Here is a 27,309-nt window from a genome sequence, read left to right on the forward strand (position 1 = left end):
ACCAGTTTATAATTGAAGTCTAGGGAATGGCCTCCGGGGGGCTAGATGTCAATGCATTAAGCATGGAGGTGACCACAGGGCTATTAATCTCTGCCTACTTTGGCTTCATTAATGTTAAATAAAGACTAGGCTAGTCTATTATTAATATTGGTAGTAGCTAGTGTTATGTTGCCCAACTCCTTATACCTTTGGGTAGGCAACATGATGGTCCTGACACCTGATTTCATTCAACATGTCTTCTGAAATTGTGTAACACTGAAGTATACTGACCCCGCAGGTGAAGAAGACGGATATGGAGGTCCTGGGTTGGCATAGTTACACATGGTCTGCGGTTGGACGTACTGCCAAATTCTCTAGAACTGCATTGGAGCCAGCTTATGGTAGAGAAATGAACATTCAATTCCCTGACAACAGCTCTGGTGGACATTCCTGCAGTCAGCATGCCAATTGCACGCTCCCACAACTTGAGACATCTGTGGCATTGTGTTGTGTGACAAAACTGCACATTTTAAAGTGGCCTTTTATTGTCCCCAGTACAAGGTGCACCTGTGTAATGATCATTCTGTTTAATATGCTTCTTGACATGCCACACCTGTCAGGTGGAATATCTTGACATAGGACAAATGCTCATGAACAGAGATGAATTTGTGCACAACATTTGAGAGAAATACGATTTTTGTGCCTATGGAACATTTCTGGGATTTTTTATTTCAGCTCAGGAAAAATGGGAATAACATTGCATGTTGCGTTTATATTTTTGTTCAGTGTAATGTAAACATAGCTTTGTAATTTTGACATGTGTCCCATCTCTTTCTGTTTCGAGTCAGTATTTAGAAATAAAAACAATTTCTTCAAATGCCCTATTGAGTTCACCATCAAAATAAAGTGATTCAACTGTTCGTGTTACATTGAGTATCTGATACATCGTATAATTGATGAGCTGATACATTGTGTCAATCGTATTATTACAGGTGGATGTAAAATAAAGGAGAGCAAAAAATGTTCTTCTTCACTAGAGTTCAGCATGAAGTCTACCATTGAGCCCCTCCGCACTCCTCAGGAAAACAGTCGCCTCCATCCTCCCATGATCTCTCTCCTCTCTTCCCCCGCTCCATAGAATCCCTCAACGTCACAGCAGTCCTTCCTACAAGTTGGGCAACGACGGAACATCGTGAAAAGTGGACAAGTTGCTGCATGGATTTACGGGAGTTGCGTCGACAAGGTACAGTATTTCGCAATTATATCTAAGAATTGGCCATTCTTATGCCGGGTTTGTTGTGGTATGCAACATACTTTCCGTGTTTCCAAATGTAGCGCCGCAGCTCGCGATAACTGAACTACTAACATGTACAACTTAGTAATTGTATGTTTATAACTTCCGCTTTATACAACGCGCCCACTGCATGTATATTGGTTTTGCTTTTGAAAAATATAATGGTTTGCTTTGAAGTCCTGTTGCGGTTATGGTCTTTCGAACGAACCTAAAGCAATGTGATGTTTCATTCAAAATGAGCGCATGTGTCTACGACGTTGTGGTTTTTGAGGACCTTAAGTTGTTTCTTACTGTCTTAGTTGCCATATAGTTTGCTCTCTATAAATTGATATTGTGCCAAGTGCCATGGTGGCAACGAGTGTATACCGATTGCAATGGCAAATCAGTGGCTTTCTTTCTCCTCGAAAGCATTTTTTATCTTTGCTCTAAACATTTGGCGCTGTTGGGGTGACCCCTGCTGTTTTGACACATGGATGTGGGGGAGGAACCGTTTGCAAGTATTTTGAGGTCATAGAGATAACCCTTTTAAAATGAACTAATTGGTCAAGTGGAAAACGGTGTACTAACAGATTTGTAATTCTTCTATTATAGTATGTTCCAATTAACACGAACCAGGAATAGAAAAAAATATATATTTAAAAAAAAGGGTTATGCCTTTTTTCATTCAACAGGGAAAGTAAATTGCTTTCACATACAGTGCGACATGACAAATCTCTCCCGAACAACTTCCACTTCATAAATCTGGAGATTAATTCACATGTTATGCTTGCTTATGCAACGAATGTTTTTTTTATTTTTTAAGTAGATCACAACAGCTGGCTGACATTTCAATAACTTGACATTTTCATACTGTTGCCCTTATATTTTCAAAAGTCATTTAGGCCAATTTCATACATTCCTGGAGATCAAACATCATGATGTTTCGGGTCCTGAATGGCGCAGTGGTCTAAGACATTGCATCTCAGTGCTAGAGATGTCACTACAGACCCTGGTTCGATTCCAGGTTGTATCACAACCGGCTGTGATTGGGAGTCCCGTAGGGTGGCGCACAATTGGCCCAGCGTCGTCCGGGTTACGGTTTGGCCGGGTTAGGTCTTCATTGTAACTAAGAATTTGTTCTTAACTGACTTGCCTAGTTAAATAAAGGTTCAATTAAAAGATATATATATTTTGAAGATGGATCCTAGACATTCAATCTGCCTAGAGTTTCAATTTAGCGATTGGAGTGACACATTTTCTCTGTTGTAGATTTAAAAGAACTGCTCCCAATGCTAGATAAATGACTGTAGAGCCATTAGTCAAATGGTCTGTGTTTTTTTTTCTGTTTCTATTTAAACTTCCCTGGCTGGAGAACAAAATAACAGGAACTAGGTAATGCACATTTTCCATGAGACTCATTCTGTAAACAGAGGTTGTCATATTACATGTGTATAAATGGCAATTACAACTAAAAGTTTCCAATGTTTTTAAATAGCCTATATATGGTGCTTTGGTTTTACCAGGAACTGAATGGCCAAACCCACAGTACTTACAAAGAGGATCAAAAGGTTAAACAGCTTCAACTCATGACAGAGGGACTTTTATTGTCTCTGTGACTCACCTCCGTACAAATGCCACTTGAGTGTGTTATTCGTGTATTTCAGTTAAATACAGACTTCCTTTCAGTCCTATTGCCTGAGTCGATCTCTCCTCTTCCATCCATATCAGCTTCTGCTCTGTTCTCAGCTAGTTACTGTGCAGTCCAGTTATAACGTCAGCAAATTTACATCTCACTTCCCAACCTATTCTTCCAGCCTAGGACTGATCATTACTTTAAATAGACTAGGGTTGTTTTATGATCCTGTTAATAATGTGATTTAGGCTAAACATTAACATCCAATAATCACTTAGCCTGCTAAGTAATATGCTGACTATCCCCTGGTAATAACACACTTATTAAAAAAAAAATAATAATTGGATATGAAGAAAAAAAAATCTTATTCAGAATATGCAATTAGGGACTGTGGGCAGACAAACACAGTATGTACAGTATGTTGGGCCATGGTTTTTCACCAGAGCCTGTAGTCGCCAATTGAGAGGGCCTTGGGTTGATCTTCTTAGGCCACATCTACTCCATCCTGAAGAAATGTCCTTCACCCCGAATGCTCCTGCCTGACCAGCTGCACTGCTCCCTAATGCTGTAGCGAGCAGGATAATCACACACCACCCGGCAAGCTGCTTAAAACTACTCAAGACCTTTAAACACACATTGATAGATAGGCCTAGCCAATATCTCCTGCTACTGCTTGTTGTTAACCACATTGTAGAAGCATGTATTAGTGAAGTGTTGTTCCTAAGAAATAAGTTTAGCATGACCACTGTGAGTGAAATTAGCTCAATGCCTTTCACTGAGCTGAAAAACGTGTGTTTCAGTGGGCTTAGAGGCTATTCACTCCTCGAAGCTCTTCCTCCTGTTTAAAGCATTGTATGCTATACTGGTATCATATGATGCCATGAACAATCAGTGGTATGTAATCTACACAATGGTTGTCTAGCTTCTGAGAACTGCGTAGGCGGCTTGCATTGAAGTCTTTGAGAGCACTCTCTGCCTGTTCATGGAATTGGATTTCATATTTTTTTTGTTTAGAGACTTTTACTTGTTGTCCAGACAGAAAATATGTATTATTAGGGCCTCCAGTATCAGTTTTTTAGCATTTTGTTGGCTAATATTATTGGCTAATGTTATTATTGGAACATTTTCTTTAATTTGATCCATAACATCTAGTTGCCTTTGTTGATTTTCTTTCCATATGAGACCTTATCTTTGACCACACTTGAATATTAACAATGGCTTTGGGTTGGAAGAAATCTGAGCCACTGGGCCCAAGCAGCTAAGACAGTTTTTACATTGACAATAGCAAAGGGATATTTTCGAGAAGTTCTCGAGAGACAATACTGTTGTGTAAACATGCAAAATGAAAACGTCTCCAGCACTACCTGCGGAGGTCGTGCATGAGACTTGCCCAACAGTTGCCCCCCTGCAAGCAAGGCAGTATAAACAGAATTGTCTCGTTGAGCTCAACACTCCTACGGTATAAATGGTAATAGCAGCGCAGTGTTTTTTGAAACAGCTGAAATGTATAGAAATGTCCTTATATTTGAGACTTGTTTTATTGAGTTTTAGTAACAGAATGTTTCATTCAGAAATTGTCACACCTGACTGCTGCACTGGGCCATGTAAAACTATGGAAGCCATTCCTGCCACAATTTTTTTTTATGTCGATACTATCTAAACATTTTGAGATAGTAGATCACACAAATAGAATATGTTTTTTCATTTGTAACATTCATGGAAGAACGAATGACCCCTGTCATTGAAACCACTGAAGTACAAGGCCAAACACAGCACTGTAGGCATTGTTAGCCGAAAACACGATCCCCCATTATAGTAAATGGAAAAATGGCAATCTTCGTGGTCAATAAAAACATTTTGGGAGACAATCATGGTACCAGTAATTAGTTCTAATACACCAGATGTATGTCCTTGAACAGATTATTTAAAAACTGCACACAGAAGTTATAAGGATAATTCAGTTGCTAACAGCAGCCTGCAGTACCCCGGTCGGCCTTCAACTTGATATACCCAATGAGAGGGGGCAGTATTGAGCTAGCCTGCAACGTCACTTACTGGAATAGCTCAAACTGCGCATGTATGCCTCCATGAGACGCCATCTTAACCAAATTAATTTGGCTTCAATGCGCTATTGATTCTTCACTTTGAAATCAATGGTGTCACGTGATTGATGGCTTTGTCCATTTATATATACAGTCATTGGTAACATTGTGTGGTGATTTTAGAGGCGAGACCGCAGAGAGACCATGTGAGGATATGATAGAGCCAAGTGACTTGGTGTATAGAGAGAAGAAGAGAGGGCATAGAACCGAGCCCTGGGGGACACCAATAGTGAGAGTACGTGGTGCAGACACAATTCCTCTCCACATCACCTGGTAGGAGCGACCTGCCAGGTAGGATGCAATCCAAGAGTATGCAGAGCCTGAGAATCCCAGCCCAAAGAGGGTGGAGAGGAGGATCTTGTGGTTCACGGTGTCAAGGGATATATATAGGAGAATGAGAACAGAGGAGAGAGAGTCTGCTTTGGCAGGGTGGCAGAGCCTTTGTGACATAGAGAAGAGCAGTCTCGATTGAGTGACCCGTCTTGAAGCCTGACTGGTTAGGGTCAAGAAGATCGTTCTGACAGATAGGGAGAGTGGGAACAAACTGTTGCATTTTTTCTTTCTTTTTGGGGGGTGGGGATAGATAAGCTATGAAACTAGCAGACAGATTAGTCTATCAAATAACATTACTTGCATAATTTCTAATCCCCTTTTTATATATATTTTTTACCACCCCTCACCTAGTTGGAGGACCTGGTGGAAAACATTAAGATGCAATATATACAATATAGCGTCTTCCTTTTGTACTGGACTCCAAGTTGATTGTAAAGTCAACCAATCCCTCTCATTTTAATTGCACCCTTCAGAGGTCCACATCTATCCCAGTGCATTCGGAAAGTATTCAGACCCCTTGACTTTTTCCACATTTTGTTACGTTACAGCCTTGTTCTAAAATTAATTAAATATTTGTTTCCCTCATCAATATACACACAATACCCCAAAATGACAAAGCAAAAACAAGGTTTCTATAAATATTTGCAAATGTATGAAACAGAAACAGAAAAATTACATAAGTATTCAGACCCTTTACTCAGTACTTTGTTGAAGCACCTTTGGTAGCAATTACTGCCTCGAGCCTTCTTGGGTATAACGCCACAAGCTTGGCACACCTGTATTTGGTGAGTTTCTCCCATTCTTCACTGCAGATCCTCTCAAGCTCTGTTAGGTTGGATGGGGAGGATTGCGTCACAGATATTTTCAGGTCTCTCCAGAGATGTTCGATCAGGTTCAAGTCCGGGCTCTGGCTGGGCCACTCATGGACATTCAGAGACTTGGCCCGAAGCCACTCCTGTGTTGTCTTGTCTGTGTGCTTAAGGTTGTTGTCCTGTGGGAAGGTGAACATTCACCCCAGTCTGTTGACCTGAGGGCTCTGGAGCAGGTTTTCATCAAGGATCTCTCTGTACTTTGCTCTGTTCATCTTTCCCTCAATCCTGACTTGTCTCCCAGTCCCTGCTGCTGAAAAACATCCCCACGGCATGATGCTGCCACCACCATGCTTCACCGTAGAGATGGTACCAGGTTTCCTCCAGATTTGACTCTTAGTATTGAGGCCACGGAGTTCAATCTTGGTTTCATCAGACCAGAGAATCTTGTTTCTCATGGTCTTGAGTCCTTTAGGTGCCTTTTGGCAAACTCCAAGCGGGCTGTCATGTGCCTTTTACTGAGGAGTGGCTTCCGTCTGGCCACTCTACCATAAAGGCCGGATTTGTGGAGTGCTGCAGAGATGGTTGTTCTTCTGGAAGGTTCTCCCATCTCCACAGAGGAACTCTGGAGCTCTGTCAGAGAGATCATCGGGTCTTGGTCACCTCCCTGACCAAGACCCTTCTCCCCCTATTGCTCATTTTGACCGGGCGGCCAGCTCTAGGAAGAGTCTTGGTGGTTCCAAACTTCTTCCATTTAAGAATGATGAAGGCCGCTGTGTTCTTGGGGACCTTCAATGCTGCAATCAATTTGTAGAAACATCTCAAGGATGATCAATGGAAACAGGATGCACCTGAGCTCAATTTCGAGTCTCATAGCAAAGGGTCTGAATGCCTTTGTAAATAGGGTATATCTGTTTTTTACTGCACCGTCATTTGTCTGTTTGTGGCCGCCTGTTCATTTGCACGATTCTTGCCATTCTCCTTCGACCGCTCTGATCAACGAGCTGTTTTTGCCTCTAAGACTGCTGCTGGCTGGATGTTTTTTGTTTGTCTCACCATTCTGGGGAAACCCTAGACACTGCCGTGCGTAAAAAGCCCAGGAGGGCGGCCATTTCTGAGACATTGGATCCGGCGTTCCTGGCACCGACTATCATACCATGCCCAAATTTGCTTAGGTCACTTATTTTGCCCATTCCAACAACCAATTGAATAGTAACTGAATGCTTTATATACCAAGCCACAGCCACGTGACTCACTGTAGGAGCGATCCATTTTCGTGAGCTTAAGGTGTTTAAGGTGGTTCCTCTGCATTTTTTCTTTTTTGGACTATACTTTTTTGGGACTATCTATACTGAGGGATGCTGAAATGCAATACAGACAGCTTGTTTAGACCATTCCCTTGCTATGCCCTTAGGGTAGATATGTCTCACGGTGGACATTCCTGTACTACTGAATATGCCCATCTGTGTTATAGCTAAGCTAAAGAGTGCACTGTACATATTGTCTTAACTTTGGCATCCGAAGGATGGGCTGTGATGCGCTTCTGCGTATGACCTCTTTGACTCCTTGTATGATGGCTAATCCTAATTGGTTGGAGAGACTATCATTTTAATCTGATTGATCCTCTATGCTTTTTCTCTCCCAATCCAATTTACCTCCTCATCAAACCCTTCACGACTTCCTCAATGGCAAGAATAAACCCCCTCCATGCCAATCTGAGTGGGAACATTGGCACCAGTTCAGTACTGCAGTGGCTCTACCAACTGCGTACCTCTTCCATCTTTATTTGTGTTTTTAATTACTTTGTAGTTTCAATTTAATTACATGTGTTAATCCAGTGTCGTCTTTTTAAGTAGATATTTTAAAGGGAAAAGATGGTAGCAGATTGGCAAATAAATAACATTTATGAACATTTATGTTTGAAGGCAATCTCTAAAAATAGCTATATTTTATTGAGGGAATATTTTAATGGCTTTCAATTGGACTGGCAGACAAATCCAATTATTAAGGCCATGCTTGTTGTCCTTGTGCTTGTGTATGCTTAGTCTCTGCCTAGTCCCCAACAAAAAGAGAGCCTGTGACGAGACTTCTGCTTTTGGACGTTAACAAGGCGACATTCCATCTTAATTCCTCCTCCACATTTACTGGATTGGTTGAACAGTGCAGAAGAGAACCTCCCCGACAGTTTTTTCTTCTTCTCGTCAAAACCATGCATTTTTTTGACTCATGCTATGTCAGGTTAACCACCCACATACGTAATTAATCTAACTTTTTAGTTGTTGGTAGCTAGAAAAGATTTTGTTTATTACACAGTGGTAAATGCTATCGTTCTTCACTAATGTTATAAACGTACATAAGCAGAGCCTTAAAGTAAAGATTCACCCATTTTTTATGTTATTGTTTTTGTGTATCTGAGTGATGTTCAATCGATTCCCAGGGTAATTTCTGCCTAAATGACTAGCGCCCGTACCACTCACGTCGGTAGCCATGAAGTGCTTTCATGACTCACATCAATCCAATTTTGCTGTTTGGGGTTTTAGGCTGGGTTTCTGTACAGCACTTTGAGATATCAGCTGATGTACGAAGGGCTATATAAATAAATTTGATTTGATTTTGAACACCATCATCCCGGAAACCCTAGACCCACCCTAATTCGCATACTGCCCCAACAGATCCACAGATGACGCAATCTCAATCGCACTCCACACTGCCCTTTCCCACCTGGATAAAAGGAACACCTGTGTGAGAATGCTATTCATTGACTACAGCTTAGTGTTCAACACCATAGTGCCATCAAAGCTCATCACTAAGCTAAGGACTCTGGGACTAAACACCTCCCTCTGCAACTGGATCCTGGACTTCTTGACGGGCAGCCCCCAGGTGGTAAGGGCAGGCAACAACACATCTGCCACGCTGATACTCAACACTGGGGCCCCTCAGGGGTGCATGCCTAGTCCCCTCCTGTACTCCCTGTTCACCCATGACTGCGTGGCTAAGCACAACTCCAACACCATCATTAAGTTTGCTGACGACACAACAGTGGTAGGCCTGATCACCGACAACGATGAGACAGCCTATAGCCTATAGGAAGGAGGTCAGAGACACTGCCAGGACAACAACCTATCCCTCAATGTCAGCAAGACAAAGGAGCTGATTGTGGACTACAGGAAAAGGAAGGCCGAACAGGCTCCCATTAACATCGACGGGCTGTAGTGGTGCGGGTCGAGAGTTTGAAGTTCCTTGGTATCCACATCACCAACAAACTATCATGGTCCAAACACACCAAGACAGTTGTGAAGAGGACACGACAACAGCTTTTCCCCCTCAGGAGATTGAAAAGATTTGGCATGGGTCCCCAGATCCTCAAAAAGTTATACATCTGCACCATCGAGAGCATCCTGACCGGTTGCATCACCGCTTGGTATGGCAACTGCTCGGCGTCCGACCGTAAGGTGCTACAGAGGGTAGTGCATAGGGCCCTTTACATCACTGGGGCCAAGCTTCCTGACATCCAGGACCTATATATGTCGGAGGAAGGCCCAAAAAATTGTTCGAGACTCCAGTCACCCAAGTCATTGACTGTTTTCTCTGCTGCTGCACAGCAAGTGGGACAGGAGCGCCAAGTCTAGTTCCAAAAGGCTCCATATCAGCTTCTACCCCCAAGCCATAAGACTGCTGAACAATTAATCAAATGCCCCCCATTTGTTTTTACACTGCTGCTACTCGCAGTTTATTATCTATGCATAGTCACTTTACCCCAGTCTACATGTACAAATTACCTCAACTAACCTGTACCCCAGCACATTGAATCGGTACCAGTACCCCCTGTTTATAGCCTTGTTATTAGTATTTAGTAAATATTATCTAAACTATATTTCTTGAACTGTATTGTTGGTTAAGGGCTTGTAAGTAAGAATTTCACGGTAAGGTCTACTACACCTGTTGTATTCGGCGTATGTGACAAATCAAATTTGATTTGATTTTATGTTTTTAATGTGTATCTGAGCTATTGCAGTTCAAGCAGGCAGTAATTCGGCCGGCATGACGTAGCATTGTGATAAAGTCGCTCTCAGTACACTGGAAGTTAATAGGAATACCACTTTTAGATCAAGAAAACATGTCAGATTTCAATACGTGCCAATGTCATAAAGCGGCTGCCTTCTCTCGAATGAGCCATTGCTCATATTTTTGCATAATTCCTGCCTCGAGAAGTGTAATTTAACAGAGGGTCCGCGCTATTTATACTATTTGTCTGCCTCTTCGGTCTAGGGAGCATTGCATGGTGCCGTTGCATGAATGTTGCGCATGTCAGACTCCACTCTGCGAGGCACATCGTTCTGCAGGTTGAACATGGTGAGATTGTAGACTCCTAAATATATAGTGCAATTTGTTTAGACGATTTTACAGCTAACTAGCTACTTCACATGCTGATATTGACTTTGGTATTATTGTGTGTACTTACGTTTGCTAGCTAGCCAGCCAGCCCATGGAGAGAACATTGCATTGTGGGTTTTGTAGTTGACTTGAGCTGCAACAGATTTTAACATGTTGCTACCAAACTCATTATAACGACAAAATGAAAACTTTGTTCACCAAAAATATTGTTCTCACATATTAGTGTTATTTATCACTGTAAATGATAAGAATTATTGGTTTTGGGTGGATTTTTCCTTTCAGACATATGTATCCATTGAAAAGCTCTTTGTCTCTCCCTTAATCCCCCAATGCTTTTGAGAGTAGGCTAACTAAGTTACTCACACAACAATTCACACAACAATGCTCACTTCCTGGTTGAAAGAGAAATCAACAACTTACCCAACTGTTCCTTGTGCCTCATTGCAGTCTGACACCCCCTCCCTAGACATAATTTAATTGAGCAACTTTACTCAGTTCCGCCTAATTTGATAATGTGTTTTCGTGGGAACTTGGCGTCTGAGGAGAATGCTGCAGATCCAACTCTCACGAAAGCAGGGAGTGGAGGGCACAAGGCCCATCGCCTCTGCTAATTCTCCAGTAATGAAAAGCACGTCTTCAGTCTGATGCTGTTCAAAATAAAACCCCACACCACACTAATGGCAGACATTTGTGCCAGACTGAGACTGGGCCCCGCAGCTTGGATAACACAGAGGCTTGTCCTCCAACATTTTCCCATGGTGATAAGGACTTGGCCAGATGTTTTGCAATACACCCAAAGCACCAGCCATTGAATGAAGTGTGGTAGAGGGGGCTTTAATTGTACCAAGTATGGATGTCATTGCTACCATGCTCTAGGGAAAAAATGTGCTATCTAGAACCTAAAAGAAGAACCTTTTTTGGTATGAGAGAAACCACCTTATTCTCTTTTATGTCGTGAGCTGAAAAGGATTAAAGGCCACTGTTTGAGGGAAGTGGGAGAGACCTTTGATGTCTGAGAACAACATATAATCTGAAATGATCAAGCCCATGATTTAAATCAATATAGGTGCATTCACACTGCACCTTATTCCAGTCTCCTTAGCCCTGGGCTAAGGGAGATTTTAGCCGGGGCTAAGCGAGTGTTCACACTTGCACATTCGAAAGTGGGATTAGCACCAACCTTAGCCCAGGGCTATCTGGCCCTGCTCCGGAGCAGGATTAGCGCAGACTTTTCGGGGTTAGCCTCAGAAACATGGTGCCAAAATAGCCATTCTTCCATTCGAGGACAAAAAATTAAATACTTTCAACCATGCAAAAACATTGGTTGTGATCTCTATCAAAAATGGTTGCTATGCTAACGTCTTCTCACACCAACTAAAGCTAGCGGTGAAAGACTCCCGGAATTTTGGAGTCGACTCTTGCTCGACTCCCAAAAGACACTTAAATGCCTGCTTGTGCATGCATGTACTAGAGGTCGACCGGTTATTCGGAATGGCCGATTAATTAGGGCCGATTTCAAGTTTTTATAACAAACGGAAATCGGTATTTTTGATTTTGCCGATAATTTTTTTTTTTTTTAAATAGATTTTTATAGCTTTATTTAACTATGAAAATTCAGTTAAGAACACATTCTTATTTTCAATGACTGCCTAGGAACGGTGGGTTAACTGCCTTGTTCAGAGGCAGAACGACAGATTTTCACCTTGTCAGCTCGGGGGATCCAATCTTGCAACCTTACAGTTAACTAGTCCAACTGTCTAACCACCTGCCTCTCATTGCACTCCACGAGGAGCCTGCCTGTTACGCGAATGCAGTAGAAGCTAAGGTAAGTTGCTAGCTAGCATTAAACTTATCTTATAAAAAACAATCAATCAATCATAATCACTAGTTTTAACTACACATGGTTGATGATATTACTAGTTTATCTAGCGTGTCATGCATTGCATATAATCAATGCAACGCTGTGGAATGATTTAACAAAAGCGCATTTACGAAAAAAGCACAATCATTGGACGACTGTACATAACCATAAACACCAATGCCTTTCTTAAAATAAATACACAGAAGTATATATTTTTAAACCTTCATATTTAGCTAAAAGAAATCCAGGTTAGCAGGCAATAATAACCAGGTGAAATTGTGTCATTTCTCTTGCGTTCATTGCACACAGAGTCAGGGTATATGCAACAGTTTGGGCAGCCTGGCTCATTGCGAACTAATTTGCCAGAATTTTACTTAATTATGACATAACATGGAAGGTTGTACACTGTAACAAAAATATTTAGACTTAGGGATGCCACCCGTTAAATAAAATACCGAACGGTTCCGTATTTCACTGAAATAATAAACGTTTTGTTTTCAAAATGATAGTTCCCGGATTCGACCATATTAATGACCAAAGGCTCGTATTTCTGTGTGTTATTGTTATAATTAAGTCTATGATTTGATAGAGCAGTCTGACTGAACGATGGTAGGCAGCAGCAGGTTCGTAAGCATTCATTCAAACAGCACTTTCGTGCCTTTTACATTTACATTGAAGTCATTTAGCAGACGCTCTTATCCAGAGCGACTTACAAATTTGCCAGCAGCTCTTCGAAAGCACAGCGCTGTTTATGACTTCAAGCCTATCGGCCTAATGGCTGGTGTAACCGATGTGAAATGGCTAGCTAGTTAGTGGGGTGCGCGCTAATAGCGTTTAATAACGTCACTCGCTCTGAGACTTGGAGTAGTTATTCCCCTTGCTCTACAAGGGCCGCGGCTTTTGTGGAGTGATGGGTAACTGCTTAGAGTGTGGCTGTGGTTGATGTGTTCCTGGTTCGAGCCCAGGTAGGTGCGAGGAGAGGGACGGAAGCTATACTGTTCCAGTGGCTATAAGAACATCCAATAGTCAAAGGTATATGAAATACACTATTTCTCTCTATACCATTTGTAACGGCTCTCTTCCTGGGAAGGAAGAGTGGCAAAACCCGAAACAGTCCTATCTGGTGTAGAGAACACAAAGACAGGCAACAATCACCCACAAATCCCAACACAAAACAGGCTACCTAAATATGGTTCCCAATCAGAGACAATGACTAACACCTGCCTCTGATTGAGAACCATATCAGGCCAAACATAGAAATAGACAAACTAGACACACAACATAGAATGCCCACCCAGCTCACGTCCTGACCAACACTAAAACAAGGAAAACACACAAGAACTATGGTCGTGACAAATAGTCCTAAAAATACTATGTTAACTACAACCTAAAACCTCTTACCTTGGAATATTGAAGTCTCATGTTAAAAGGACCACCCACTTTCATATGTTCTCATGTTCTGAGCAAGGAACTCAAACGTTAGCTTTTTTACATGGCACATATTGCACTTTTACACTTTGTTTTTGCATTATTTAAACCAAATTGAACATGTTTCATTATTTATTTGAGGCTAAATGGATTTGTATTGATGTATTATATTAAGTTAAAATAAGTGTTCATTCAGTATTGTTGTAATTGTCATTATTACAAATACATTTTTAGGAATCGGACGATTAATTGGTTTCGGCTTTTTGTGGTCTCCAACAATCGGTATCAGTGTTCTACAAGAGCACAGACACAAGAGACAACAGACACACCGGTCTCTACATTGCAGATGAGATGAAGGCACTCATCAATGACCTTGGATCACAGAAGGTATTTTCACTGCTGACAGACAATGCTTTGAACATGAAGGCTGCTTGGTCTAAAGTGGAGGAGTCCTACCCTCACATCACACCCATTGGCTGTGCTGCTCATGCATTGGATCTGCTCCTCAAGGACATCATGGCATTGAAAACAACTGATACACTCTACAATAGAGCCAAGGAAATGGTTAGGTATGTGAAGGGTCATCAAGTTATAGCAGCAATCTACCTCACCAAGCAAAGTGAGAAGAATAAGAGCAACACCCGTTGACGTGGTGTTGTCATCATATTTGACAGTCTCCATGGAGGGGAAGGAGTCTCTCCAAGAAATGACCATATCACAGTCTGCTGATTTGGACAGCCCCATCAAGAGGATCCTCCTGGATGATGTATTTTGGGAGAGAGTGGTAAGCAGCCTGAAATTCCTGAAACCTATAGCAGTAGCCATTGCACGGATTGAGGGAGACAATGTCATCCTGTCTGATGTTCAGACTCTGCTTGCAGATGTAAGAGAAGAAATCCGTACTGCCCTGCCTACTTCACTGTTGCTCCAAGCGGAGGAAACTGCAGTTCCGATATACATCAAAAAGCGCGAGGACTTCTGCCTTAAGCCCATACACGCCGCAGGGTACATGTTGGACCCCAAGTATGCTGGCATGAGCATTCTGTCTGGTCAACAAGGTCTATGGTGTCATCGTTACCGTGTCTTGCCACCTTGGCCTGGATGGGGGCAAGGTTCTTGGCAGTCTGGCCATGTACACTTCTAAACAAGAGCTTTGAGATGGAGATGCAATATAGCAGTCGTGCCAACATATCTCATCAGCCACCTGGTGGAAGGAACTCTGTATCTGAGGCTCTTTCCCCTGTTGCCTCCATCATCCTCCAAATCCCACCAACATCAGCCACCTCAGAGCGCAACTGGTCCTTGTTTAGGAACACACACACCAAAGCACGCAACAGGCTGACCAATACAAGGGTTGAAAAATTGGGCATCCGGGCAAATTTGAGGCTTTTTGAGCCTGACAACGAGCCATCCTCAACAAGGTTGGAAAGAGACAGTGAAGATGAGTCTGATGTTCAAGAGGGGGACATTGAGGAGGTCAAGGGAGAAGACATGGAAACCTGAGAGGAAGACAACCAAAGCTTTAGTTTCTTGACATGGTTTCTGCTCCTTCTAACACACATGTACCTAGAACGGAAAGGAATTTCTGTGGGTTGATAAACGCCGAGAACCATGAGAGAGGCCTATTTTGTGAGGGGATTTTTGAGGTCTTTATTTAGAATAAGGTTAGTGATGGGATTTCTGCCAATCCCAGAAATAAACAATTTGCTATAGACCATTTGATGTCTAGTGTAGTGTCTATGTTTGAGATTGTTTGAGAGGCTAATCAACGTAAAGGAAGGAAATCTTGGTTCTAGCCATTCACCGCCTTTTGTGTGTTAAGAGCTGACGATTGACATGTCTTCTGTCCCAGCCGACTTTGACTTCCCTGCTGTGCCTCTGTAATGATTTGGGCTCACCATGAGAGTTATGTTTCAAAAGCTCTTTTATGTTTTGATTTTGTGTTTTAAGTACTTTGTCTGTATGTTTTTGAGGGTGTGGTTGTGTGATGTGAACGCTGCTGCTAAGCAACACACAAAGCGATTGTGTGTGTGTTTGTGTGTGTGTGCGCAAGTTAAATTTGTCAGTATAGTATGGGGAGCCCTTCCTGCCTTGTCATCTCTCACTTCACCATCTGGTTTGTGTAGAGTTTGACTGAGGCGTTAATCATTGGGCCCTGAGGCTCGCTGCGGTCTGACAACAGCTGGAGACATGGGCCTTGTTGATGTCCCACCAATCCGGAGCAACAGCCAGCCAAGCTCCGGCACCCTCTCTCTCTCTGAGGACAGATGTGTGTTAGGTCGAGACTCTACACTTCCAGTTTACCTAACAACACAGCTGGAAGGGTTACACATGTGTGTCATGACTCCCAAGCCCAGAAACCTCACACAGATCCCGACAAACACAGGTTTAAGTGTTCCCCAACACATCAGAGATATACAGATTTCATTTGGCAGTGGACTCCTATAAATGCATCTCTTGTTATAGGCCCATAAGTGCGGTCTGTGCTGTCTGTAATAGGCTGTGTGTTTGTTATAATGTTGGCCTGTTTTCGCAGCAGCTTAACTCATGTCCTGCAGTGCGGCTCCTTTTCACCAAGAAATCACACTGATAAGGCCCAACCTTACTCCTTCATTGTCATCGTCTCTCGGGCGCTCTCCCCAACTAATAAGCTATCTATTTAGAGCAAGCAGAGAACAATATAGCTGTATGGTTACTTGCAAGGCAACCTCTAAGGATGGAAGCCAGTGCTTAAGCTAATGAATGTGCAGATCTGCATTTTAGCAACAGCATCACGTATTTTTATTTAAAGGTTAATTTGTTATGTGAACACACAATGAGTGATTGAACCTTCCCCCGTCCACCGACTCATATGTGATGTGGGTGACATTTAAGTTTTATTGGGTCCTTCCTCTCGATGCCAAGAGCAGTAGCATTTCTGGTATATTTCTGACATGGTGGCTTTTTATCTCCTTCTCAGTTAAGTGCAGAGAAGTCTGTCATAGCTTATTATGGACTCTGGGTTTGGCTTGTAGTCCTGGAGCAGGGTTTGTGGAATATTCAAACCAATATCTGAGATGGAAAACTTAGCCTGCTGATATGTTCTCAGCCAAGACCCACTGTCATTTATTTATTTGTATTTTTTATTTAACCTTTATTTAACTAGGCAAGTCAGTTAAGAATTATTATTTACAATGACGGCCTACTCTGGCCAAACCCTAACCTGGACGACGCTGGGCCAATTGTGCGCCGCCCTATGGGAATCTAACCAGGATCTGTAGTGACGCCTCCAGCACTGAGATGCAGTACCTTAGACCGCTGCGCCACTCGGGAGCCCAAATGAACCGTGAGCAACTTCAATTCAACTAAACATCTCATGTTCAGTGGAATAGTGCTTCTAGGAAATTCCAGATTTACTGACTCGTTGCAGGTAGAATCTGGATATTGTGGTCTATGTCTAGAGCTGTAGCTATATGTGTACTTGTCATATGCTCCTATTTTAGTCATTTGGGCCAGCTGGATATAGAAATGAGACTGGGTGGCACTCTAGTTCCTTGGCGGTTTGACTTAAGTCAATTTACTCAGCACCAACCCCATTATTCTTCCTTTGTTAAAGGCCCATATGTCTCCTTTAACTCTGTCACGTACTGAAATGCTTTTACATGCTGCTTTTACTCTGTTAATGTAGAACAAAAGGGGTATGTCTAGACTCGTTTTTAGACTCTTGTTCAAGAACATCCAGTTGTATAATTATCTCACGTTCACACTTATGACTGGGGACTAGGCATGGCTACCTTTTTAATAAATGATAGCCTAGTTATTAGAAAGGATCATTCGGAGACGGCCTCATTTCATTTGCCTATGGTACGTTTTAAAGCAGAATCCTTTCTGTTCATTATGCCGGGTCAATGTATCTGGATGGAGAAACAAAAGTGGAGCAAAGGCTTTTGTTAGTCAGGAGGATATGGTCTTCTAACAAACTCGGATCAGTCCCTAAGCTGTGAGCTCTCTAAAGCTTATCTAATGCAATGCAAGCCACTCCTGTGGGCAAGGGACGTGTTACCAGCAGCCATTTGCTGCACTCATATTGATCTGCCCCTGGGCTCCAGGCTGCAGAAATGGAGATTCCTTAAACTACAGGCCATGCTCTAATGACTTACTCTCTCTGATTCCTCTCCACGCCGTTCCACTTCACCTGTCGGTATCTCAAATTGAAAGGTTCTCCGTAGAGAGCTGGGCCTGCTTGGAGAAGTGAGGAGCAGACATGTCAGCAGCCGTGGGGTTAGTGGCGTTAGTGTGTGTGAATGGGCCTTCGACCGAGGCTCTGATCCCAGGAACGGGAGTACATACAGGGGTATGGCTTAAGGCTGGGAGGAGGTGAGAGGGCTGTCCCTGATAGGCAGTTTAACATCATACTGGGTCAGGGGCTTTTCTACAAACTTTCTGGGGAGGAGGAGTGATACACTGGGAGATGGGAGGAGGAGTGATAGACTGGGAGATGGGAGGAGGAGTGATAGACTGGGAGATGGGAGGAGGAGTGATAGACTGGGAGATGGGAGGAGGAGTGATAGACTGGGAGATGGGAGGAGGAGTGATAGACTGGGAGATGGGAGGAGGAAGGGGAGCTCTGAGGTGGAACTGATATGAATTCACTCTTTGTTTCCGAACAGCCTGTTGTGCTCTGGCCAATCGCATATGTGTGAGTGTTTTAGGAAGAGGTTTGAGCTAGCTTGCCATATCTTTTCCTCCAGGAGACGATTCCTGAAGTGCTCAGGTCTCCCCCCCCCGACTTTACAGGATGGGAGAGCGTGAGAATATAGGGAGGGCTAATAAGGAGGAGGAGGGTTCATTCAGAGAGGAGACGACAAAGAGGGGGAGAGCATAAATGATATGAGTTTGGCCAGGTAGTAAGAAGAGGGATCTGTGTAGCTGTCCTCTAGCCAGTGGAGTGTTGATTGGATAAGGTGTGCATGCAAATATCCAGTGGTCAGTGTGTGAGTGGTTAGTAGACAAAACTGCGGTAGTCAGATATGCACTTCTGCAATTCTCTTGGACATCAGCTGTACTTCTCTACTTTACATAGTAAGTATTTTGCTCAATTCTACTACCCATTACTTTGAATGATCATAAAGTCCTAATTGAATGCGCAAACTGGTCGGAACCATCAGACTGAATTCACAGATGCAAACACTGTTCTTATAGGATCCTTTTGTTATGTGTGCCAGTTATCTGACTGCAGACAGACTTTCACTCAGTTGTGTATGTTCATTGACAGTTAGGATTTGAAATATTGTCAGGCATGCATGATGCCAGTCCACGCCATGCTCATTGTAGTTGATGATGCTTGACTACACCGGTTATTTGCTCACATGAGGGAACTGTGCCAACACTGCCAAGAAGGAGGCATGTATTGACCATTTGAGGGCAGACGGTTTGAAAGCTCTGTTTTTACTTAATACCATAAATATGAGCCGAGATCAATTCTGCACAGGATGAAAACCATTTAACTTCAGGTTTTTGCCTCTCAATGAACTTAGTGCAAATTGCTCTATTAGGAGGCTATTTACTCATAGTAGTCGTTTGACCTTTACATACTAGGGTTTGAGGCAGGGAAAGGAAGCGTTCCTCGGGGACGTTAACAGGCATTGATTCATTAGAGGCTACATGACTGGAATCTGGATCTCCATTGTTGTGCTATTTGTGTGCCGGGTGTGATAACAGTCACCTCCCAGATCTGTTACTGGCTCCATTCAACAGTTTGAAAGGACTGGGAGGGGTGCTGGATCTTCCTCTCCTCCACTCTCAGATCAGTCACCCCCAGCTTACATTCCTCTGCTCTGTGTCCACCTGATAACTGTCTGTGTGTGTGGATCCCCTATCCATCTGTCCCGCTGTCTGTCAGAAAGGCTAACCAGCACTGCCCCCACCACCCCTGAAAGGGGGGAGTGATGCGTGCAGGGGGGGAGTGATGCGTGCAGGGGGGAAGTGATGCGTGCAGGGATGGAGTGATGCGTGCAGAGGGGGGGAGTCACGTGTGCAGGGGGAGTGACGCGTGCAGGGATGGAGTGATGCGTGCAGGGTCAAAAGTGGAATGGACAATTGAGTCTTGATCTGCAACAAATTGTAATACTTTATATAGGCTACATGCATAAAGTTTCAAAACAATGAATAACAAAAATGAATTGCCTATAACTTTAAATTAAAGTCTGCTTCATATTCAACTTACTTCTAAGATGTATTCTGAGTCATTGGCCTAATTATGTAGCTGGAGTGTGACATAGCCAAATGTATTATTAGACTCACCAGAAATAAGACAAGGACGCCTTTCCTCCTCAGCCCAGACAGAGTTCTTTCAGTCAACTGGTTGACAGCCAGCACTGTAATGTTCACTAAATTCATGTGCCAATGTCTCGCAAGAAGATGGTAATACCAGACTGAGACTGTCACTCGCACTTCGAGTTGTTCTGTTGGTCACCAGATTGGCCAAAGCCAGGGGTCATGTGTGACAGATGTGTGTGTGTGGGGGGGGGGTTATGGGTTTGGAGGGCAGTGGGGTCAGGCAAGCCTCTCTCATGTGATGGGTGTCTCAGGCTCCAAAGAGAAGGCCTCTCAAGGGCGAGATCCTCCCCAGGCCAGTCCCCACCCTGCTCAACCTCAACTGGAATCCATCTGGAATTCACTGTCTGGAAGACTGGAGGCTAAAGCCACGCAGGCGGCCTGCTGTTGTTGGACACAGCTCTGTTCCTCTGTCTCCTGCCAGCAGTGCCTGAACAGGAACATAGAGGGGGAGAACTAGTGTGCTGTATCTCTGCAGCCATTCCGAGGGAGCCAGAACACCACAAGAGTCTCCTTGAGGTTTCTTCATCCACTGCCGAAGCAGCACTTGTGGTTGTAATGTAATGTCGCAGCAATTCTCCTCCTCCTGTCTCAGACTCACAGACACAGACTCTTCAGTTGCTGTTTTTTTTTGACCGTTTTATATGAAACCCCGCACTAATAAAAGCCCAATTGAATGGGCCTGGTACCTCACTGTATCAAGTTACTCAGACTGGCACAATGTATACAAAGCCTGTTTTGTATTGTAATAATACCCCTCAGAGCCATTAAGACTGATTTGGGGGGCCTGGGCCTGAATGCGCCCGGGCCTGGGCCTGAATGGGCCTGGTAATGGGGCAACGGGAGTGCAGAGCTGACAAGACAAAAGCACCTCTTCCCCCTCCTCCTCCTCCTCTCTCTTCCCCCCTCAGCCCCATCTCTCGCTCTACAGTAGCTGGCTCTGGCTGCCCCTGTGCCTAGGCCCTGTGTGTGTAATCACTCCAGAAGACTCTAAGGGCTGATGCTCTGATTAAGTACGGCTGGGGTTATAACCAGACAATCGATGGGCTTGACTGGAATATATTGTGGTGCCAGAGGTGTCATTAAACTTGTGTGGAATGGTTGTTGTGTGGGTTGCTTGTGTGTGTCTCGACTACCTCGCTCTGCTCCATCCAGACAGGAGTTGACCCCCAAGAGCTCTGCTCCGTGCCATGTTGATGTTATTTGTGACGAGTGCCAGGTTTAAACCAAATACGTGGGTTTTATTCTACACATAAGTCAGAGTTCGCTAAACATGCTGATAAATCCTCTGCTCAGTAGTCTGACTAGTCTCTCCTCCCTCACATCCCTCCCCACCTCATCCCTGACTCATCCCTGACTCCCCACCAATGCTTAGGTCAATACCTCTGCAGCCATTCCATTTTCAGCACTGGCTGGTCTCCTGATGGGTCCATTTCAGGGTCTTTGAGGCGGGTAGGAATGAGATTTGACTGTTGTGAATGTCCCCTCTCTCCTCCCATAGGAGTGACCCATGCCCCCTGCAGGTTGCTGGCTGCTGAAGCATCTGCTTTGTCCCGTTTCTACGCTCACGCTGCTCACTGACACTGATGATGATGCGATCGTTAATGGTATCCAATGCCGGGTTGAATGACCTGCTATTCGATTTAAAGACATGTTGTTCTAACATTTATGCAACATTTGAATTAACTTGACTTCCCACTCTACTAACAGCCTAATACGGTGGTTTTTCTGTTTCTTCACCACCTCTCATTGTTGTTGAACCAAATAATCACTACTAAAACTTTCCTGAAGGACACAGACTCAGTTCCTTCCATGCACCTGAACAGTATTTATTTACTGTGCTGGGTTTCTCGTGACTAACTGAGTCTGTTATTGAAAATGACATATCCATTTGATTTGCTAGGGATGAACAGATGGACCACACTGGCGGAGGAATTTCACACCAAATATGAATTTAGCACCTTGTTGTTTTTGCGTCTGCGGCTGTCCTCAGTGTTCTCACACATCTCTTGCTCAGATGGAACCTTGGCAGTAAGGATGAGTCTTTTTTTCTTAGGAGGCTGGAACATGGCAAGATTCCCTTTTCTGTCTGACTCTGAATCAGTCTGGTACCTAGGCTGAGGAAATCGGATCCTGTATCAGCTGTTTCCATGTTTCCTGCGTGACCGACTTGAGGAACACTCGATCCATGCTCTTTGGAATGGTCTTTCAATGTTCCTATACGTGATATTGCATCACCTCAGTGGATGAGCTCAGTTGAGGGTTAGAGTACGCCGCTGTGGCTCCCTCGGTCATTTCTACCTCGCTTTGTGCTTTTCCTCTTCAATTTCCTTCAGATAAAAATCAAGCTTTGCTCTCATGAGAAAATAATAAATATGACTAAAGAGGGGTATTTGTGTAGAAAGGACAATGTGCAGGAAGCAAGGCGTGAAATGGAGAATGGCACTTCTTGTCATCTTTGGGGGGGGGGGGGGGGGGGGTAGAGGTCCGTCAGTAAAGATTGACATGTCAGGCACAGGAGGATTGTGAGAGGAAACGATCTGGGAGATTGAGGGTGTACACTCTGGTGTTCTGTTACGCATGGGATGGAGCTGGGTCGAGCTCTGTCTGCACGTGTGTGCTTGCGTGTGTGTCTGTCTGTCTCTGTGTGTGTGTGTGTGTGTGAGTGAGATGGGGCAGACGTTTGAGGAACTGTGACACCAGAATCAGTAAATTGTGTAAGCCTAGATCTGTTTAGGCATCTTTGAAGCAGGATCATCAGATCAGGGTGTACTTTCCTTCTGTCTACTGGAGCGGAACTAAAGCTAAAGCCACCTCGCTCATATTTTGTTGGAAGGAACCAGGAAATATTATTTTGCTCTTGGAACCATTGACCCTCATCTGGACAACGTCTCATTATGCTCACTATGCCTTTTACTCCCATTTGAATTGATGACGTTGCTGCCTGGAGTCAGGGCCGTTATCAATCGGCGTAATGTAATCTTGCCTAAAAGACCCCTGTGTATCATAATGTCCCCTTTCTGAGCTTAGCAGAAAATGAGACAGAATTAGTATTCGGTCTGAGTTGATCTGCCAATTTTACTGTTCGTTGTGTGTGAGGTCTTGGTCCCCTCAAAGGAGGATGTGGTAGAAACGGGCTCATTAGCAACGATTCAGGTGAACAATGGGTGGAAATGAGAGTGAGGTGCTCCGTGTTAGGAGCGTCTTGACTTGGCATGGTGTAATCAGCCCTGGATCGGATAGTTTAATGACAGAGCAGAGAGAAGTGGAGGGCCGGCTCCCAGACACCACCTGCTGCTGCTGCCTTGCAGGCAGGAAAGAGAGAAAGCTCCTCCGGAATGTCTCTCTCTTTCTTTTCCTTTGTCAACTACCACTTTTGTCATGCCCACCCTCCTTCCCTCTCCCCGCCTTAAGAAAACAGAGAGGGAATGATAGTGCCAAATGGGTGCATTTGCCACGTTGCCACATCGGGCTGACTCATCTCTCTGTTGTTCAAGCTGCCCTGAAGCTGAGCAGTCAAGTTGGTGTATCAATCCCTTTGTGTCTGGTTGTGGCTTTCTAACAGTCCCTGTCTCTGTGTGTTGGAGTCCTGCTCTTTGTCTTGTGAGAAAGACTCTCCGCGGCAGCAGCAATCAAGCAATTTCAGTGCCTGAGGCGTCTGACAACCAGGTGCGTTAGCCTGAGAGTGACCTATCCAGTCTTAGCTCTCAGCCTTCATGCTTTCCAAAGTGAGTCAATCAGTTTTTCTGTTTTCGTCAATGCCTGTTTCTCTCTCCTCTGTTCTGTTCTTTCAGATCCAGAATGCTGAAACCAGAATGGATCCTCCAGGTCATCTGAGACAGTGTCAGTGTGTCCTCCCTGCTCTCCCTCCTTTGTGGTCCTCTCGTCCCCGAGCCTCATACCACGGGGAACCGTCTGCCTCCTCCTCTCCTGACAGCAGCCCCCCTGTAACGGCGTAGAGGTGGATTAGCGACCCTGTAAATATGCCTGGATGGAGGTCTCAGTGCCGTCTCGTCCTGCTGAACTCCCTGACCTGCGGCCTGGAGATCTGCGTGGCAGCTGGGATCACATACGTGCCCCCCCTGCTTCTGGAGGCTGGGGTAGAGGAGCAATACATGACCATGGTGCTAGGTAAACATTCATTACACATGAAAGAGTCTTCATCTACAGGGGTCCTGTCCTGAAAGGTGTAGAGGGACAGGGCTGTGCCTCACCAGCCCGTTGGATACGGTATCTAAAGCAACCTGCTGTCTCTTTGGGTGCTGGCCTGATAGTACAGTACCTCATTTACAAAAAAACTTACACACGGTCCCCCTGATGGAACAGACTCATTTTAGATCCCCATAGTTGAGTTTCTAATCTGGTTGTGGACTGTGGCTTTGGATTTGTTTTACATTAACAACAGCAGAGCAAATCTAAAGATGTGGAGCAGAGGCCTACTCTTCCTGATAGATACAAAGATGGGTTACTGTTGTTGTTATTAGACCTCATTGCTTGCAAATCAGTGACATGCTGTTGTGTTTGACCTAACCTTAATGCTACATTAGAAGTTCCGTTTTATTTTTTAAAGATACCGTGTATATATAGTCACCGCGCGGCAGGGCATTTTTTGTGTAGGCGATGTGAGTAGCTGCATTATCCTGTCGCGCGCAAATGGCTATCACATGGTTTGCTGTAAAGGCATTTCTTCTCTTTCTCCCAGATTACATTGTGATCAAACGGATCCAGATTGCCACTCCGAAAACGTGGCAATTACAGCTCCAATAGACAGATACAGTAAAATGATGCTTGTTCACATACACTCCACTATCCCTCTCTTTAAACAGCTGCATGCAAATGGGAGAAAAATAGCATTTGTGTCATCCCCCACAGCCCGTAAACCTCATCTGGAAATGGCACAAAATAAATGCTTAGCTCCCCCCCCCTTAGTTTTGTCTAATGGAACGGCAGAGTGTTTAGTAATGGAGATGGATATTGTGTCCTGGGGTCTTAAGGCTAATTTCCCCAGGAGTAGTGTCAGATTCTCAGATGCAGGCCATCTACTTGATCTAATGGCCACTTCTGGATTAATACTGCCAGTTGCCACTCTTTAATTGTTTAATCGACTCTTCCCTGTCTGTCAGGAGGAAGCAAGCTTTCTGGATAGGGGCCCAGGGGCATGTCTTATGTTAGAAATTCACACTGTAGAGTTTGTACTGTATATGACTTGGAAAGCACATAGTGTTGTGTGTATACTGCATATGAGTTAGAGATAGGCTTGTGCGGTATACTGTATATACCGTATAACTGGGTATTTGGAAATAGCCACGGGATGGTTTTTCAATACCGTTTATAATAGGGCTGGGCGATATGGCCAAATTTCATATCACGGTATGAAAAATGACAGTATTTTATGTTTTTTTATAATAAAAGTTATACATTTGCTTTCTGAGTAGTGCCTGACCCTAGGGTGGCAACACATACATTATAAGTGATTTTAATGGGTCTTTCTCCATTCTGATTGGAGCAAAGTGAAAACAGCATCGCTGTCATCAACATTGTTGCATGTGCTGCCTTAACAATGCAGACTGAACGCAATTGTCTCGTAGTTGAGGAACAAAAATGCGCTCCTTGACAGGGGGCGGGAATAAGTACAGTGCATTTGGAAAGTATTCAGACCCCTTGATTTCGTCCACATTTTGTTAAGTTTCAGCCTTGTTCTAAAATTGATTAAATAGTTTTTTTCCCCGCGTATGTCATTGGTCACTAGTTCAAAGTAGAGCCTTGAACTTAAATGTGTTTTTTTTTTCATAAAAATGAATTTTTTGGCAGAAATGCCTTCTGGAACATGTGAAATTTCATGTGCCTTAATAACAAATGTGTATGCCATCTGTAAATATGAATAAAATTGTTAAATTACGAGCCTAGTTGGTTTAGCCAAAGAAAAAGTCAGAAACCTTCCCGCTAGCCATGATTGGCTGAGATAATGAGTGGGCTGGACATGCTGAGAGATGAGTTCGGATTGGTCTGGCATATAGCAGGCTTCTGTCTATTTGAGCTGGTCAGTATGTATTGGTAATCCTGTTTAACGCGTCTTTAAAAAATATATATATTGCGTTGTAGATCTGCTTAAGTGTTGCTCTCCACTTTTGGAGGACCGAGTTTTGAAATCAGTGGAATTGGAGTATGATAGCAAAGGAGATGGAGAAAACACTTGTCTCTGGATTACATCTCAAACTAAGGGCAACCATGGCATCCGTGACACGGAGAAGTGTCCATTCCAAGTATACGGGTAAGATAGTCTAGCTAGCTACATTTTCAGATATTACATGTTTCTAATTTTGACAGAAAGTAGTTTATTTCAAGTTAACATGTACTGTTAGCTAGCTAGCTAGCGTTAGCTGGCTTGCTTGCTAATGTTATGTGTATGATCTTTTTATTCGTATTTCAGAGCCATTTGCATTGCTAGTTATAGCCTAATGTTAACTAGCTATTCATGCAGGGTAGTAACGTCATGAGTTGGGATTATGATTCATTATTTAGCTAGCTAGCTAGCTACATGTCTTAACAAAAGACTCCACTATGCAAGCATCCATTTCAATAGAATGTCACTGCAACTGTTGATAGACAAAACTGGTAAATTCGCTCTGGCTGTCTACTTCGATTTCAGAGAGCTTTCGTCTGAGTGTGCCAGAGCGCAGAATAAGTGACGAATTTACGAACGCTCAACACCCTGTGAATATGGCCGGTGTCAGTAAACGTTGGCAAAAAAAGCACAAATTGTTGCCAGCAGCACAGTTGCAGTCACCAACGCTCTGGATAACATAAAAACAGCCTAACCAGCTCTGCTAGGGCAAGGAAAATGGTAAGTGAGCTGTTCTCTCATTTGTGTCTGGAAGTAGCTAGCAAATTAGCCAGTTAGCTTGGGTGCTTGACTGCTGCTGTTAGGGCAGAACACTCCGATCAACCCTTAACGATATGGGTGGGGCTAAAGCTTAAGAGGGTGTGAACAATGCTGAATGGGTGTAGACAAAGAAGAGCTCTCTCACTAGATACCAAAACATTCAAAGGCCATTTTCTCAAAAGTGAGGTTACAAGTTTAACTTTCAAAGCAGAATTACTTTTCCATTGTTCCTCAAATGCAGTGTATGCTATACCATTTTGTAGCGTTGTTTTCCTGCTTTTATCCAATGTATAAAAAA

The 27,309-nt window shown here is 43.7% G+C and overlaps 1 protein-coding gene across 1 annotated transcript in view; it reads left to right on the plus strand.

Moving 5' to 3' along the window:
* Window positions 1-1,054: 1,054 nt before the first annotated feature.
* Window positions 1,055-27,309, plus strand: part of LOC115109599 (solute carrier family 45 member 3-like) — a 53,147-nt gene continuing 26,892 nt past the window's right edge. The window contains exons 1-2 of the mRNA XM_029634688.2: window positions 1,055-1,222; window positions 23,923-24,259. Coding sequence (XP_029490548.1) covers window positions 24,112-24,259 — 148 coding nt within the window. The 5' untranslated portion in view covers window positions 1,055-1,222; window positions 23,923-24,111. The remainder of the gene's footprint in view (window positions 1,223-23,922; window positions 24,260-27,309) is intronic.

The sequence above is a fragment of the Oncorhynchus nerka genome, linkage group LG25, assembly GCF_034236695.1.
Source record: "Oncorhynchus nerka isolate Pitt River linkage group LG25, Oner_Uvic_2.0, whole genome shotgun sequence".
Classification (NCBI taxonomy): domain Eukaryota; kingdom Metazoa; phylum Chordata; class Actinopteri; order Salmoniformes; family Salmonidae; genus Oncorhynchus; species Oncorhynchus nerka.